The sequence below is a fragment of the Dermochelys coriacea genome, chromosome 2 (genome assembly GCF_009764565.3).
Source record: "Dermochelys coriacea isolate rDerCor1 chromosome 2, rDerCor1.pri.v4, whole genome shotgun sequence".
NCBI lineage: Eukaryota > Metazoa > Chordata > Testudines > Dermochelyidae > Dermochelys > Dermochelys coriacea.
In genome coordinates this window covers 23,075,453-23,092,137 of record NC_050069.1, presented here as the reverse complement: position 1 = coordinate 23,092,137, position 16,685 = coordinate 23,075,453, and the positions used below count along the sequence as shown (strand labels likewise).

General features: G+C 41.5%; 1 protein-coding gene across 11 annotated transcripts in view; it reads left to right on the top strand.

Moving 5' to 3' along the window:
- NTAQ1 (N-terminal glutamine amidase 1) overlaps positions 1-14,144 on the top strand; it is a 41,526-nt gene extending 27,382 nt beyond the window's left edge. For 6 of the 11 annotated variants that reach the window (XM_043507390.1, XM_043507387.1, XM_038390825.2 and 3 more), the window contains 2 exons: positions 4,048-4,172; positions 13,854-14,144. In XM_043507390.1, the coding sequence (XP_043363325.1) occupies positions 4,048-4,172; positions 13,854-13,960 (232 nt within the window). In that variant the 3' untranslated portion in view covers positions 13,961-14,144. Of the gene's footprint in view, positions 1-3,778; positions 3,825-4,047; positions 4,173-9,684; positions 11,236-13,634; positions 13,714-13,853 lie in introns of those variants that run through there. The other 5 variants (XR_006278662.1, XR_006278661.1, XM_043507384.1 and 2 more) reach the window with 5 other exon arrangements.
- The last annotated feature ends 2,541 nt before the right edge of the window (positions 14,145-16,685 follow it).

The window sequence follows — 16,685 nt, the reverse complement described above, 5'->3', positions numbered from 1 at the left end:
CTCTTGTATAATATCCTGATCCTTCTCCGAATTGGCAATACCTCCCAGCTTTGTATCATCTGCAAACTTTATTAGCACACTCCCACTTTTTGTGCCGATTAAATAAGATTAAAAAGATGAAATAAGATTGGTCCCAAAACTGATCCCTGAGGAACTCCACGGGTAACCTCCCTCCAGCCTGACAGTTCACCTTTCAGTAGGACCCGTTGTAGTCTCCCCTTTAACCAATTCCTTATCCACCTTTCGATGTTCATATTGATCCCCATCTTTTCCAATTTAACTAATAATTCCCCATGTGGCACGGTATCAAACGCCTTACTGAAATCTAGGTAAATTAGATCCACTGCGTTTCCTTTGTCTAAAAAATCTGTTACTTTCTCAAAGGAGGAGATCAGGTTGGTTTGGCACGATCTACCTTTTGTAAAACCATGTTGTATTTTGTCCCATTTACCATTGACTTCAATGTCCTTAACTAATTTCTCCTTCAAAATTTTTTCCAGGACCTTGCATACTACAGATGTCTAACTGGCCTGTAGTTACCCCGATCACTTTTCCCCCCCCCCCCTTCTTAAAAATAGGAACTATATTAGCAATTCTCCAATCATACGATACAACTCCTGAGTTTACAGATTCATTAAAAATTCTTGCTAATGAGCTTGCAATTTCAGGTGCCAATTCCTTTAATATTCTTGGATGAAGATTATCTGGGCCCCCCGATTTAGTCCCATTAAGCTGTTTCAGTTTTGCTTCTACCTCAGATATGGCAATATCTACCTCCATATCCTCATTCCCATTTGTCATGCTACCATTATCCCTAAGATCCTCGTTAGCCTTATTAAAGACTGAGGCAAAGTATTTGTTTAGATATTGGGCCATGTCTAGATTATCTTTAGCCTCCACTCCATCCTCAGTGTTTAGCAGCCCCACTTCTTCTTTATTTTCTTCTTATTTATATGGCTATAGAACCTTTTATTATTGGTTTTAATTCCCTTTGCAAGCTCCAACTCTGTTCGACTTTTAGCCTGTCTAACTTTATTCCTACATGTTCTGATCTCAATAAGGTAGCTTTCCTTGCTGATCCCTCCCATCTTCCACTCCCTGTATGCTTTCTGCTTCTTCTTAATTACCTCTCTAAGATGCTTGGTCTACAACTCCTGCTTATGAATTTTTTCCCCTTTCTTGGGATACAGGCTTCCAAAAGCTTCTGCAGCTTTGATTTAAAGTAATCCCAGGCCTCCTCTACCTTTAGATCCATAAATTCTTCAGTCCAATCCACTTCCCTAAATTAATTTCCTTAATTTTTGAAAGTCAGCCCTTTGAAATCAAAAACCCTAGTTGCAGATTTATTTTTGTTAATCCTTCCATTCAGTTTGAACTGAATTACCTCATGATCACTTGAGCCAAGATTATCCCCCACAACTATTTCTTCTTCCTCACTACTCACCAAAACCAAATCTAAAATGGCATCCCCTCTAGTCGGTTCAGCAACTACTTGATGAAGGAATCCATCAGCTATCACATCTAGGAAAATCTGAGCCCTATTATTATTACTAGCACTGGTCCTCCAGTCTATATCTGGGAAGTTAAAGTCTCCCATGATCACGCAGTTTCCATTAGTATTTACTTTATTAAAAACATTAAAAAGGGCTCTATCCATATCCAAATTAGATCCCGGCGGTCTATAGCACACCCCAAGCACTATCGTAGGAGAGGCTCTACTAGCTTTCTTCCCCAATGTAATTTTTGCCCAGACGGACTGTCTTGTCCATTGCATCGCTTCTTATTTCTTTACATTCTACCTCATCATTGATATACAATGCTACTCCACCACCTTTACCTTTGTTTCTGTCTTTCCTAAAGAGCACATACCCTTCAATACCTGTAGTCCAGTCATGACTACTATTCCACCATGTTTCTGTTATCCCTATAATATCTGGTTTCACTTCCTGCACCAGTAGCTCTAGTTCCTCCATTTTGTTACCTAAGCTCCTCGCATTGGTGTACAAACGTCTTAATTTTTGCTGTTTGGCCTCGCTCACATTTTGTACCCTATTAGGCACAGTCATTCTAAAGCCAGTATAACATATTAGACTGGTATCCACACTGCCCTTGCTCCTTATATACATTCTCCTACCCACGGCTGTATCCTTTCTTACTTCGTCTTCTTCCCTCTCAATGCTAAAATCTGGTGTGGAGATTACCTGGACATCTCCCAACCATCTCCCCCAAATTCCTAGTTTAAAGCTCTCTTAATCAGTTGTGCCAGCCTCCATCCTAGAAGTCTATTTCCTTCCCTACTCAGATGAAGTCCATCCCGAGAGAACTGTCCTCTGTCCATGAATGCCTCCCAGTGGCCATACATCCCAAAGCCCTCCTTATAGCACCACTGCCTAAGCCATCTGACAGTCATAATCTTGTCACAACTTTGTTGCCCTTTTCTAGGAACAGGCAAAATCCCATTAAAGATCACCTGAGCCTCGATTTCCTTAAGCATCTTCCCCAACCTAGCATAGTCTCCCTTAATGCTTTCCAACGAGAATCTAGCCGTATCATTTGTTCCCACATGAAGGATAATTAGGGGATTCTTTCCCGCTCTCTTTAGGATCCTTTTCACCCTCAGGTCTACATCCCACATCTTAGCACCTGGAAGACAGCACACCCTTCTATTCTCTGGATCAGCTCTAGTTACAGGCCTGTCTATTCTTCTCAGTAAAGAGTCCCCAATCACATAGACCTGCCTTTTCCTGGTGTCAGTGCTATTCTCCAGTCTCTCCCCTGTTCCCTCTGGCTGCAAGTTCTTTCCATTCCTATTTTCCCTTATAATCCTCTTCAACCCATCCTGTATCCTCCTGGGGCTCATATTTGGTGTAGTCTCCATTGACTCTTCCGCTTTTCCTATAGGACTAGCCTCTCTTCTCTTCTTCCTTGCCCTTCCACCTTCAGCAACTACCTGCTGAGCCCCTTCTTCATTTTCCAACTCTGCAAACCTGTTCCTAAGCTCTGTTTCTCCTTCACTAGCCTGTCTTTTCCTCTGCCTGGTTCTTTGAGTCACATGCTTCCACTGACCACTTTCCTCACCCAGTCTCCCCTTAGAATTCCCCAGCCCTGCTTCCATCTGTAAGTCTGAGCTTTTCCCTTCAGATACCTCATGTCTTTGCTCCATCATCTGCTCAAACCCCTTCCTAAACTCAACCAGACTTTCCACCTGCATCTCCAAACCTCAGATCTTCTCCTTCATCAGCTCTATCAGACGACATTTCATGCAGACAAAACTCTTACCATGTCCCCCCTCCAGGATCATGTACATACCACAACTTCCACATCCAGTCATCCTCATTGTGTCTTCCACTACATGGGTCACTCCCACTGCTGCCTCCGTATCTGTCCTAGCCTTCCCACCTAATCCTGTTAATCTGGGAAACAAGCCACACCAAAAGACCACCCCCCACAGCAAAAACAAACCCCAAACAAGCACCACAATTCAAACTCCCCTGTTTACAGCTCTGTTTGCTAGCTCCTGGGCCATTGCAGCTGTCTGTGCCGCTACCTACCTGACTGGCTGACTGGCAACCTTTATAGGACCCCTAGTCAGAGAAGCCCCGCCCCCTAATCAGGGTTCAGCTTCTCTCCCAGCACAAAGCCCCTACAAGCCTCTACACGCACAAATACAAAACCAAGTACAAATACCTTCTCCTCCAACAGAACTCCCACTCAAACTCCTCTGTTTGCTAGCTCCTGTGCCACTGCCGTCACCTATGTATAATCTGTTACTATGCAGGAAGTTAAACACACCACCTGCTCTTCTAATGATGCTGACCTTAAAGGTACAATCGTTCATCCATCAATAAAACTTTCTATTTCCTTGCATTGCTTCCTGTTAGTCTTTCAGCTACTTGACACTATTAATATACAACTAAACTATATGAATTTGATTTAATTGCTCAGAATCAGCACTCAATGAGGGCAGGAACAGGCTCTGGGTTAGTAATGTTTAACACAGTATTACATGACTCCATCACTTAGTATGTTCTTGAATTATATGTTTAGAAAAATCAGACTGATTCGTGCAGATTTGTATCTGAAGACATTTGCTTCTGACCGATCCCACATGAAAGATGCCAATGGACACTGGCAGAAGCCTCCTCCTTCCTACCCTTGCATTGAAACTGCAGGTAAATAGCATTCCACACCCAAAACAAAAAAAAATCCTGTTCCTTTTGATTCAAGAAAATGAAACAAAATAAAACCAAAGAATTGCATAAGCAATATTTTTGCTTCCATAATATACTGTGAAAGCACTGCCACCTTTCCTTTCAAGACAAAGTGTTTTATTATTTCATCAGAAAAAAGTATGAACTCGCATCTTGCATGTACCTATGGGATTATATAATGTTCAACACTGTTTCTGGCATTTATCAAAAATTAACTAGCTAATCCTCACAACACCTTGTGTGAGGTGGGCAAGTAAGCATTAATGTCCCCTCATTACAGGAGCCGAAGCAGAGAGGATAAAGGGACTTGTTCACAATCACGGTGATTCTGATAGACTTGGGATTGGAATTTCAGAGTTTCTGGGTCTCAATCTTGTGTTCAGATTGTGCCTCTCATATGCAAGTCAGTCTTCACACGGAGAAAGTATATGTCCATGTGATCCACCGGGCTGAGTTCAGATAACCCAGGACTGTAGGCACATCCCACATGTTGGCCCCATGCTATGGCCCTGCCTCTCTTTGGGGTGTCACGGGTATCAGAGTTAAGAAGAATGGGACAGTTCACACCTCTCAGAACTAATGTTTTAGGTTTGTCTGCCAACCAGACAGGCATCAGTTACACTCAGTTCACATCAAGCTTTTCCTTACATACATGAGGGATAGAAACATAATTTAAAAAGAAAGCCAAGGTTCTGACCTCATCATGGGACTCCAAGAGCTGGAGCTCTGTGAATAAGCCTATAGTGCCTATGCTTTGATTTGGTCCTGGGGCTCAAAAAAATACCCACTGTGCTTTTTGTTTTTGTTTTTTAAAAGATCATTCAGGCCCCAATTCAGGAAAGCACTTAAACATGTACAAATGTTCATCCCTATTCAGAATGGTGCTTAAGCACATGCTTAAGTCCCACTGTCTTCAGTGGGGCTTGGCATTTAAGCATTTAAACTTATGTTGAGTAGGGATGCCTTATTGAATCATATCCCCAAGCTTGATCCTACAGGCTGCTGAGCACTCTGGCCCCACTCCAGCTAAGCACTTACACACATGCTTAACATTAAGCACATGAGTAGTCCTGTTGCAGTCAGTGGGATTATTAATCTGTTTAAAGTTAAGCACATGATTAAGTAGTTTGGTCCTGAACATTCTGACCCTGATCTAGTAAACGCCTGATATTTTTCTTTTTTTGTTTTGTTTCCATTCCCTTCCACTCTTCTTAAGTACTGTGTATACTTGATCATTAGCCAGTTCGTTTATAAGCCAACCCCCCCGAAGATGGATAGATAAAAATAGTAAAAACTGTATGACCCTTTCATAAGCAGACCCTATATTTCAGGGGTTGGCAAACTTTGGCTCCCAGCCCGTCAGGGTAAGCCGCTGGCAGGTCGGGACGTTTTGTTTACCTGGAGCATCTGCAGACATGGAGCCCCTCAGCTCTCGTCCCCTAATGCCCCTACTCTACTTGCACTACATTGACATCTTCATCATCTGGAACCATGGAAAAGAAGCCCTTGAGGAATTCCACCATGATTTCAACAATTTCCATCCCACCATCAACCTCAGCCTGGACCAGTCCACACAAGAGATCCACTTCCTGGACACTACGGTGCTAATAAGCGATGGTCACATAAACACCACCCTCTACCGGAAACCTACTGACCGCTATTCCTACCTATATGCCTCTAGCTTTCATCCAGATCACACCACACAATCCATTGTCTACAGCCAAGCTCTACGATATAACCGCATTTGCTCCAACCCCTCAGACAGAGATAAACGCTTACAAGATCTCTATCATGCATTCTTACAACCACAGTACCCACCTGCTGAAGTGAAGAAACAGATTGATGGAGCCAGAAAAGTACCCAGAAGTCACCTACTACAGGACAGGCCCAACAAAGAAAACAACAAAACGCCACTAGCCATCACCTTCAGCCCCCAACTAAAATCTCTCCAACGCATCATCAAGGATCTACAACCTATCCTGAAGGACGACCCATCACTCTCACAGATCTTGGGAGACAAGCCAGTCCTTGCTTACAGACAGCCCCCCAACCTGAAGCAAATACTCGCCAGCAACCACACACCACACAACAGAACCACTAACCCAGGAACCTATTCTTGCAACAAAGCCCGTTGCCAACTCTGTCCACATATCTATTCAGGGGACACCATCATAGGGCCTAATCACATCAGCCACACTATCAGAGGCTTGTTCACCTGCACATCTACCAATGTGATATGTGCCATCATGTGCCAGCAATGCCCCTCTGCCATGTACATTGGTCAAACTGGACAGTCTCTACATAAAAGAATAAATGGACACAAATCAGACATCAAGAATTATAACATTCAAAACCCAGTCGGAGAACACTTCAATCTCTCCGGTCACACGACTACAGACCTGAGAGTGGCTATCCTTCAACAAAAAAACTTCAAAAACAGACTCCAACGAGAGACTGCTGAATTGGAATTAATTTGCAAAATGGATACAATTAACTTAGGCTTGAATAGAGATTGGGAGTGGATGAGTCATTACATAAAGTAAAACTATTTCCCCATGTTATTTCTCCCCTCACCCTACCCCCCACTGTTCCTCAGACGTTCTTGTTAACTGCTTGAAATGGCCCACCTTGATTATCACCACAAAAGGTTTTCCTCCTCTCCTCCCCCCCCCCCCCGCTTCCTGCTGGTAATAGCTCATCTTAAGTGATCACTCTCCTTACAGTGTATATGATAAAACCCATTGTTTCATGTTCTCTCTGTGTATATGTATATAAATCTCCCCACTGTATTTTCCACCGAATGCATCCGATGAAGTGAGCTGTAGCTCATGGAAAGCTTGTGCTCTAATAAATGTTAGTCTCTAATGTGCCACAAGTACTCCTTTTCTTTTTTGCGAATACAGACTAACACGTGCTGCTACTCTGAAACCTCAGCTCCCAGTAGCCGCAGTTTGCCATTCCCAGCCAGTGGGAGCTGCGGGAAGTGGCGCTACTTCCCACAGCTCCTATTGGCTGGGAATGGCGAACCGTGGCCACTGGGAGCTGAGGGGCTCCATGCCTGCAGTTGCTCCAGGTAAACAAAATGGCAATGTATTAGATATTCAATTCAATGATTTCACAGAGTTTAAAATCATCAAATTTTGGTGTAGATCCATTTATAAGCCGACACCCGCTCTTTGGTGCATCACTTTTTTACCAAAAATATTCAGCTTATGACCAAGTATATACGGTATGTGCTATCCTGATACTACTTTCCTTTCCAGCCAGGTTCAGTTTCTTCTCCAGCTTTATTCCTTCATTCACTTGAGATATTCATATGCATGTGTGTTTGTACCTCAACAGCTACCTAATGTTCTTAAGCTTGACTCACGTGTTTAAAGTTAGGGACATGCCTAACTACCTTGAGGCCACAGTCACCAATGATTCAACCCATAAGCTCAGTGTGAACCCTGTAAATCACTAAAATTCTACAAATAATTTGTTAGTTTCACTGTAGCTCAAAGTTTGTACTTGGAAGATAGAAGTGGGACAAGAAACTGAGGTCCTTTGCTACTGGTCAATCAGTAGGTGGCACTATTCCCTCAGTCACTAGTGAACTAATATTTCAGCACTTTTTTCCAAGGGAACTGTTCTTCTGGAGGGGTCTTTTTCCCCCCCCAAAGTTTCTAATCCTGATGGTTGTACAGAAAAAGCTTGAAAACATGAACAAAAGTAAATTCCAAAAAGTCTCAAAGCCCAATGCAAATAAAAAGAACCCAAAATGCATTGGTTTTAAAAATCATGATTTTTAAGAATGTTTCCTAATTTGGGGTGGATGGAGAAGGATAACATGATTTTTAAAAACTTGGGGTTGGCAATACTGCATTTGGGTTATCCTTTGGAGTCTATCATACATATATTGATAAGGCCTGATCCTGCTTAGCTTGTGAGATCTGATATGATCACAGTTCTAACTGCAGGACAACATAAAATATATCTTCCAAAAAGCATTTCAAAATTTCCTGGAACAGATGACCTTACTACTTACTGCTGCTACAAACAGTTGAATATTACATTGCAAACCATGGTTCAAATTTGAAGTCTTCCCAGGTGTTGGGTAGCACACCAGCAAGATTGGTGCAGCAGGTTTCTTAGTTATAGTTGCTGGGTGGTCGTAAATGATTCATTTTGTTTTCAAAAAAGGTGGATAAGACAGCTGAGAAATAAAAGCTGGAGGGCACTGGATCTGACACATCTGTTAGACATGCAGGCTGCTAGACTGAAGCTATGTAGATATCTGCAGCTTCTACCTTTGTCTTCTCACAAAGGTGGTGGTAGAATCATAGTGAACCCAACAAAGAAAGGTTTCAGAGTAGCAGCCGTGTTAGTCTGTATTCGCAAAAAGAAAAGGAGTACTTGTGGCACCTTAGAGACTAACACATTTATTAGAGCATAAGCTTTCGTGAGCTACAGCTCATTTCATCGGATGCATCCGATGAAGTGAGCTGTAGCTCACGAAAGCTTATGCTCTAATAAATTTGTTAGTCTCTAAGGTGCCACAAGTACTCCTTTTCTTCTTCCAACAAAGAAAGCATCAGTGAGAAAAAGAGCAGCACTTACACGCTGCCTAACCTGCTGTTATTTTTATCTAAGGAAAAAAATTGTTATATGAGCTTTGTGTGAGCAAAGGAGAAAAACAGGATAAAAGCAACCAAGGACATAACATTAAACTTTCTTTACATGCTGTAGAGCTTATTATTAAAACTACACAGTTATAAGTTAAAGGAGACTGAAAGGTTCAGTGGTAAAAAACCTGCAAACTTCCTGGAACAAGCCCTGCTGAAGTAAACCTGAACACTTCAGGGTCAAATTTCATGTGCTGTTTAATAATTCTACACTATTATTGTTATCTCACTGCCAATTCTCTTCTCCCACTGCTCTCATCAGGTCTCTCGAACCTCCCTTTTGAATCTCAATACTTGGCTACCCATAGTCTACACGCTGCAATGGTCAAGCTTCCCACTTTCAAACTGTAACCTTTGGGTGGACTAGAGTTTACTTCATTGCCCTTCTCCTAATGCCTAAAAACAACTGCTATAGAAAAGCTCATGGACACCCAGAATTCAGTCATTGAGGATTTTCAACAAGGATTGCACAAGGTCAACCTCCCCACAATCAAGTCCAAAAGGAGTGAACTTCATTCTTAAGTATCAAATTTATAAAATCTTATGATAAAGACACTAATTAATAATAACTTAATTTCTACAACATAACATGGTTACTTTATAATCCACATCCATTATCTTCACAGTTATACGTAAATAAAGAAAAATTAAATCTAAACAGGTCAGTCCCCATAGAAATACAGTGAGAAGAAACTCGGAGTTCCCAAAATCTTAGGTTGAGTTCACCTGTCTCAGTTACAATCTTTGATCACCAAAATCTATACAATCGGCCGAGTCAAAAGCAGTATCTTCCCTCTACCTGCTTGTAGAAATCTTCAAATGGAATCCATGCATACTCTTCCTCTGCTGAAATCAATCAGGTAGGTATATAGATTTTAAAATAAACCCATTACAAGAAAAATACTAAACTGAGAATAGCAAAATATAAATGACTCTTTACCCATGATCACATTTAAATAAGAGAAAAATAGGTCCATCATAGTAGTTGAGAGAATTTAACTAAAAAAACAATTTGGCTAAAATCAAGCAACATTCCAAGCATACAATTAAAATGAAAGAAATTAGTTTTCCCTCCCAAATTTCTCCTCTCTGTAATTAACCCTGCCAGGGCATCCCTGTTGGAGGGTTAAAAATATCAGTAATCTAAATGCTTCACAGTTAGGGTAAAACAGCCTGCTTTCTGCTCCTGTGGCTCAGCTTCTCTCAATCCACACAGGGCCTGTGACCTTTTTTAAAGTAGCTACCTGACTGGTTGCCTTCAGGGAGTCTTGAGTCCAGCTACATCAATCCTATTGAGCATATCCAAAACTATCACACCCAATTCCAGAAACTTCTGAGTGTTGAGTGCTAATTGTACATTTGCCTAGCAACAATGACTCATTCCTACCCACTCCCCATAAATCTCTTAACGAGATATCCCTATGAAGCACATGGGTTACAAAAGCACCCAACATCTCCTTTATAGCCTACATCTAGGCTCCTTGGAAAATCACAGTCTGTCTTTGTAATTAGTATAAGGATCTACAGCACCTTGCATCCAATGCTTGTAAATGCCTGGAATAGCTTTAGCATAGGGTTGTTAAATCTGGAATAAGCTCTTTAGTTCTGGTTCAGCTGAATCATTGCAATCTACCCAGTATGGACAGAAACCACAAGCACTGCAGCTGTTTCAGTTACTAAGTCCATCCCACAGTGCATGACCTAGTATTTGGAAACTACCCATAATCCCCTACTCATAGCAAGTGTGTCAGGCATAATGGACAAGTGCCTTAAGAGTCCCAGAATGCACGGCATGGCTGCAGTAATAAAATGTATTGAGCGTGGCTCTACTAAAATGGTTCTGTCAGAAGTGTTGCTATGTGGATACACAGAAACAAGCAAATCAAACAGCCATTTCATTCAATCAGTGTCTCAGCAACAGTTTCCATCCTTAGGGCCTGGTCCTGCTCTTAAATAGGATTTGGTCCAGAATGTAAACATAATTTGTCTTCTCTCACCCCTGCTTTCTTCAGAGCCACCCCCTGTGCTTGGAAGAGCCTTTCTACTTGCTTTCACCCCAGTCCCTTTTGAAAAACCAACTGGTTTGTCAGCAATAACATCTGCGCTCTGTTCTTATGTGTTAACTCTCCTGTTCCACTTTAGGCTTTAGAACCTCAGATGAAGGACTTTATCTGGATTATGATAGTATCTTTTGCCTAGCAAAAGTTGTAACTTTTTAAAGTTGTAAGGCATTATGTAAACTAACAGGCCTGTAATTTCCCAGATCACTTTTATTTCCCCTTCCTTAAAAATAGGAACTACATTTGTAATTCTCCAGTCATAGGGTATGACCCCCGAGTTTACAGATTCATTAAAATCCTTGCTATTGGACTGGCAATTTCATGTGCCAGTTCCTTTAGTATTCTTGGATGGAGATTATCTGGAGCCCCCAATTTAATCCCATTAAGATGTTTGAGTTTGACTTCCACCTCAGATGTGGTAATTTCCTCGTTCCCATTAGCCACCTTGCCACTACCTCTAAACTCTTCATTAGGCTTATTAAAAACAAAGGCAAAGTATTTGTTTAGGTGTTTGGCCTTGCCTAGATTATCTTTAATCTCCAACCCATCTTCAGTGTTTAGCAGTCTCACTTCTTTCCTTGTTTTCTTTTTATTTATATGGCTATAGAACCTTTTGCTATTGGTTTTAATTCCCTTTGCAATGTCCAACTCTGCTTGGCTTTTGGCAGTTCTCACTTTATCCCTTTATCATTTTCTGACCTCTAAAAGGTAGCATTCCTTGCTGGTCCATCCCATCTTCCATTCCTCTTAGGCTTTCTGCTTTGAGGTGCTTTCTCACCCGGGTTGGTCTGCAACCCTTCCCTATATATGTTTTCCCCTTGCTTAGGATGCAGACTTCAGATAAAAAGAAAAGGAGTACTTGTGGCACCTTAGAGACTAACAAATTTATTTGAGCATAAGCTTTTGTGAGCTACAGCTCACTTCATCGGATGCATTCCTTTTTTCATGAAGTTGATAGATTTCCACTCTGTACGGCTAAATTCAGTGCCTTGCATAATGACAGGTTTCAGAGTAGCAGCTGTGTTAGTCTGTATTCGTAAAAAGAAAAGGAGTACTTGTGGCACCTTAGAGACTAACAACAGGCTTCAGATAGTTTCTGCAACTTTGACTTAAAGTAATTCCAAGCCTACTCCACTTGAGTTCTTCAGTCCAGTCCACTTCCCTAATTCCCTTAATTTTTGAAATCAAGGACCCTAGCTGCAGAGCTAATTTTGTTTATTCTATTTTTGTTTATTCTTCCATTTAGTGTAAACTGAATTAGTTCGTGATCATTCAAACCAAGCTTGTCCCCTACAACCAGTTCTTCTATGAGGTCCTCACTGCTCACCAATACCAAATCTAAAATGGAATCTCCTCTTGTTGGTTCAGCAACTATTTGGTTAAGAAATCTGTCAGCTATCACATCCCGGAAAATCTGGGCCCTACTATTATTAGTAGCACTTGTCCTCCAATCTATATCTGGGAAGTTAAAGTTTCCCATAATCACACAATACCAGTAGTATTTATTTCATTAAAACATTAAAGAGGTCTCTGTCCATATTTAAATTGGATCCTGGGGGTCTGTAGCATACCCCAAGCACTATCCCTGGGGAACCTCTGGTAGCTTTCTCCCCCAAAGTGATTTTGGCCCAAATAGACTCTGTCTTATCCATTTCATCACTTCTAATTTGCTTACAGTCTACCTCATTATTGATATACAATGCTACACCATCACCTTTATTTCTGTCCTGAACAGCACATATCCTCTACTCCAGTCATGACTACTATTCCACCATGTTTCTGTTATCCCTATAATATCTGGTTTCACTTCATGCACCAGTAGTTCTAATCCCTCCATTTTGTTACCCAGGCTCCTTGCATTGGTGTACAAACATCTTAATTGTTCCTGCTTTGCTTCGCCCACATTCCTTGCCCTATTGGGTACTGTCATTCTATTGCCAGTATCACCTACTTGACTGATAGCGCTGATACCAATGAAGCTATCTTTTCTCTTAAACTCCGTTCTCCTACCCACAGATGTTCTTTTCTCCATTGCTGTATTCTTTCTTTATTTGATTTTCCTTCCTCTTAATTTTAAAATCAGACGTAGAGATTACAAGAGCATCTCCCAACTGTCTCCCCCAAGTTATCATGGCTCTGGTTTCAGAATTTACAGCTTGAACCAAAGCACTCAAAGTCACTGGGAGTCTTTCAAATGAGACCATGGGATCTGATGAAGTCCATTAATTATTTTCCTAGTTGGGGCATGATCCCAAGGCTGATCAGCACCTTCTAATTCCTATTAATTGCTATGTCCCTGATCTAATGCCCCATTGAAGTCAATGGAAAAAGCTTCCATTGACTCCAATGGGCTTTGGATCAGGCCCTTAAATAGGAGCACGGTCTCACAGGACCTTGCAGGATCAGGCTCTTTTTGAATAGAGAGATATCGTAGGACCCATAGTTTTTACCATAGCAGTCCTTTTTTTTTAATTCTCTAGTTTTGGTCACCCTTTATCCTGCACTACAACTCCGTGGCATATAAGTGCCTTCTGGGACTGCTGCAAATCTCTAATGTATTCCTACATACTCTTTCTTTCAATCAATGAAAATGCTGGTCAGGTAACAAAATTATTGACATGGGCAGAAAGGGATCAGAGAAAAATGCTACATCCTTAAAACAGGAAATGAAGACTCTGATGGTATATTACGATTTACAGAATTCCCTCTGAGTGGTATTTTCCCTATGCAATGGCTTTTCGTGACGGGGAAGTAGCTCTTGATATGAGCTCTTTGCTGGTATGTATGTGTATATTAATCCCTACCATCAAAACAGGTTTCTGTCTGCATTTGATTGACAAATAATGTTCATGTATTCCTGTGCTAAATAGACACTTTCTCTAGGACTCTAATATTCTCTATTTATGCTCCTTATCTAGACTCCAAGATGAACCTGGATGATTTTATCAATATGAATCCCAAGGTGGGACGGGGCTCAGTATTTCTGCTACCTGACTTTGTGGATCGGTTTGGCAGACAGAGCTGATTTCTTGAAAGGACAGTGATGTAAACAAAGGACACATCAGCTTATCAGCTTCCCTTTTTTGTTTTGTTGCAGTTGCTCTTGTCATTCTATTTATAAATTGGTTTATTTCTATGAAATTTATTGTTTTGTCAAATACAAGAATTGAACAAAAACGCAATGAACTGAATAAAATATTTTGACTATATAACAAGAGTTAAAATTTATATAATGGATCAGACTAATTCTTTAGCATCTGTATTGACCCTACTACACTTAAACTTCAGTCTGTCAGCTGAGATTACTGGACCCCAGTCCTGCAGCTACATAGTTACAGGTAGAAGCTTGTGCCTGTATGGAGCCCATTGACTTCAATGAGAGTCTAAGCAATGTAAGGATCTTCCTGCATGGATCCAACTGCAGGATCAAGGCCTTAGATATGAGAACATTCAATATTTTCTTCAGAATATACAAAGTTAAATAAATCAACTTGGAAATACACCACCATGATTTTCCTCTCTAATTAGTCCAGAACAGATGTTTAGTTCCATATAGAGCATGATGGAATTAGAGATGATCCCTGTTAACCATTATAGAATAAATAATCGGCCTATTCCTGTAGCTCTTATAAAAAAAAGTCACTCTGTTGAGATAAAGGCCAAGGAACATTTTCACTCAGCATTGAATGTACTCAGATCAGGGTAATATTTATATCTGTGGCACTTGAAGCCTGACAGCATTTCATCAACATTTCCAGAATGTATGCTGTTAGAATGCCAACATTTAGGGCTAGAGTGAGCCTTTGCTCAATGTTCTAAATACAGTGCTGGCCTGTGAGAAGGCCAGGGAAGGAACTGCATGCATCTCTCAGTTTCATCCCTGCTCAACCCATGTTTCCTGGATGCAGTATTGTATGCCAGTCCTTTGACTGTCCCTCTGTTGGTGTGTGTGGTGCAAAGTCAACACTTCATTCACTCCTTGCTCATCTCCACCCTCTCCCTACCAGCTTGTTTGCAGTGGAGTAAAGGTTGTGTGATTCCTGTTGTTCCACCACATGTGGAGCTGAAATGTAGGTGACCACAGCCAGGCATCTTACTCTCTTGCATGGCCACATTTGAGCAAGCCACTGTAACCGGCTAGATTGAAAACCACAAATTGTTTGGAACCATTCAGTAAGATACTGGGAAATATCTACACAAATATCTGTCTCTAAAGTAAAAATGGAGAACTGCACTGGTTATTCTAAAAGTGAGGAAAGGGAAAATAGTCCAAAGGACATCAGTATTTATTTATATAGTGGTCATCACTATGGTGTCTGAGCATCTAAGATGCAAGAGGCTTTCCAGTGTGGACTACTGTATGTACTAAAGAAAAATTCAAGGGCCAGATTCTGTGACCTTAAGTACCACTCCATAAGTAGTGCCACTGAAGTCAATGAAATTACTCACAGAGAAGGATCTACACAACATGAATAAATGGTAGAATTGCACTCTAAGCATCCTAAAGCTTTTAAATCTCTTCTTGTACAGAAGGTTCCACATTGCCTAATCTCTCTTATAATTTTTACTCCTTTTTTGGATAGCAGGGGAAGAGATCTTTCATTTCTGCCATGAGCTTGTTGAGAAGGTATACTATCAATGTACATGACTCATTTTCTGTATTGTTTTGTCAATACAGTTTAAGATTTTATTCACTCTTCAGTGTGCATTGCCTTTCCCGTTCTATAATGAAATCCACCTGCCGTTGTGTGGCCCTGCTATTATTATGTAGCACTTAGGAGCCTCGCTCATGGACCAGGACGCATTGCAGTAGGTGCGGTACAAACAGAAGATCTCTTCCCTAACAAGCTTAATTGCCTGACTTTGTAAGGTCCTTGTGAGTGCCTCACAATCCTGTTTAGTTTTAATCAGACTAAGTTATGTTAGTGCATTTGAATTTTTCCAATACTTTTATCAGTAGAAGTTATGGAACAGATTCTGGTATCCTTATATTTGCACTGGCTAGCATCTAATGCCACACGTAATCCTGTGATAGCATGGAGGTCACATTAATCATCTCAGGCTCAGTCCCACTAGCAATCTCTGGCTCTTTCCTGCAGGAGACACTTTTTTCTTGTGCCTGTGAACAGCCTCTGTTCCTGGATCCCTTCCCGGTTCTTTCCCTGGGCTACTCCTTTTCAGTCCCTCTTTACGCAGGAGCCCTTAGCTCTCCTCTCTGGAGCCGAACTGTATTAGTCCCTCATTCCTTAAACAGGGTTCTCCCCTCTACTCTGGAGCTGGGTTCTGCTAATCAGATTCTCTGGTCCTTTTTAAGCAGGAACCCTGAGCTCTCCTCTCTGGAACCGAGCTGTGGGTTAAGCAACTTTGCCAGCTTCTTCCTCAGCTGGCCCTGGCTCTTTTCCTTCATGAGCCCTGAGGCTTCAGGGTGCTCAGCAAGCCAGCCTTTCCCTGCTGATGTCTCCTGGTGTCGGACCTGGTACAAGGGAGGGGGCAGCCTTTATGGTGGTTCCCTTCTCCACAGTTGGCTGTTCCCTACCCTCCCTGCCAGGTTCTTTGCTCCAGGCACTTAAACATACAGTGACAGGTTTGCCTCTTATGCACCATTCATTCCCAGGACCACTTCCTGTCTATCCATATCCCCCATAGGCCCTTATATAGCTATATCTATTAGTCCTAACAAAATCCTTAAAGGGCCATGCCATGCGATGGGTTGACCCCTAGGCCCTACAGCCCTTAAAGGCTGACTATCC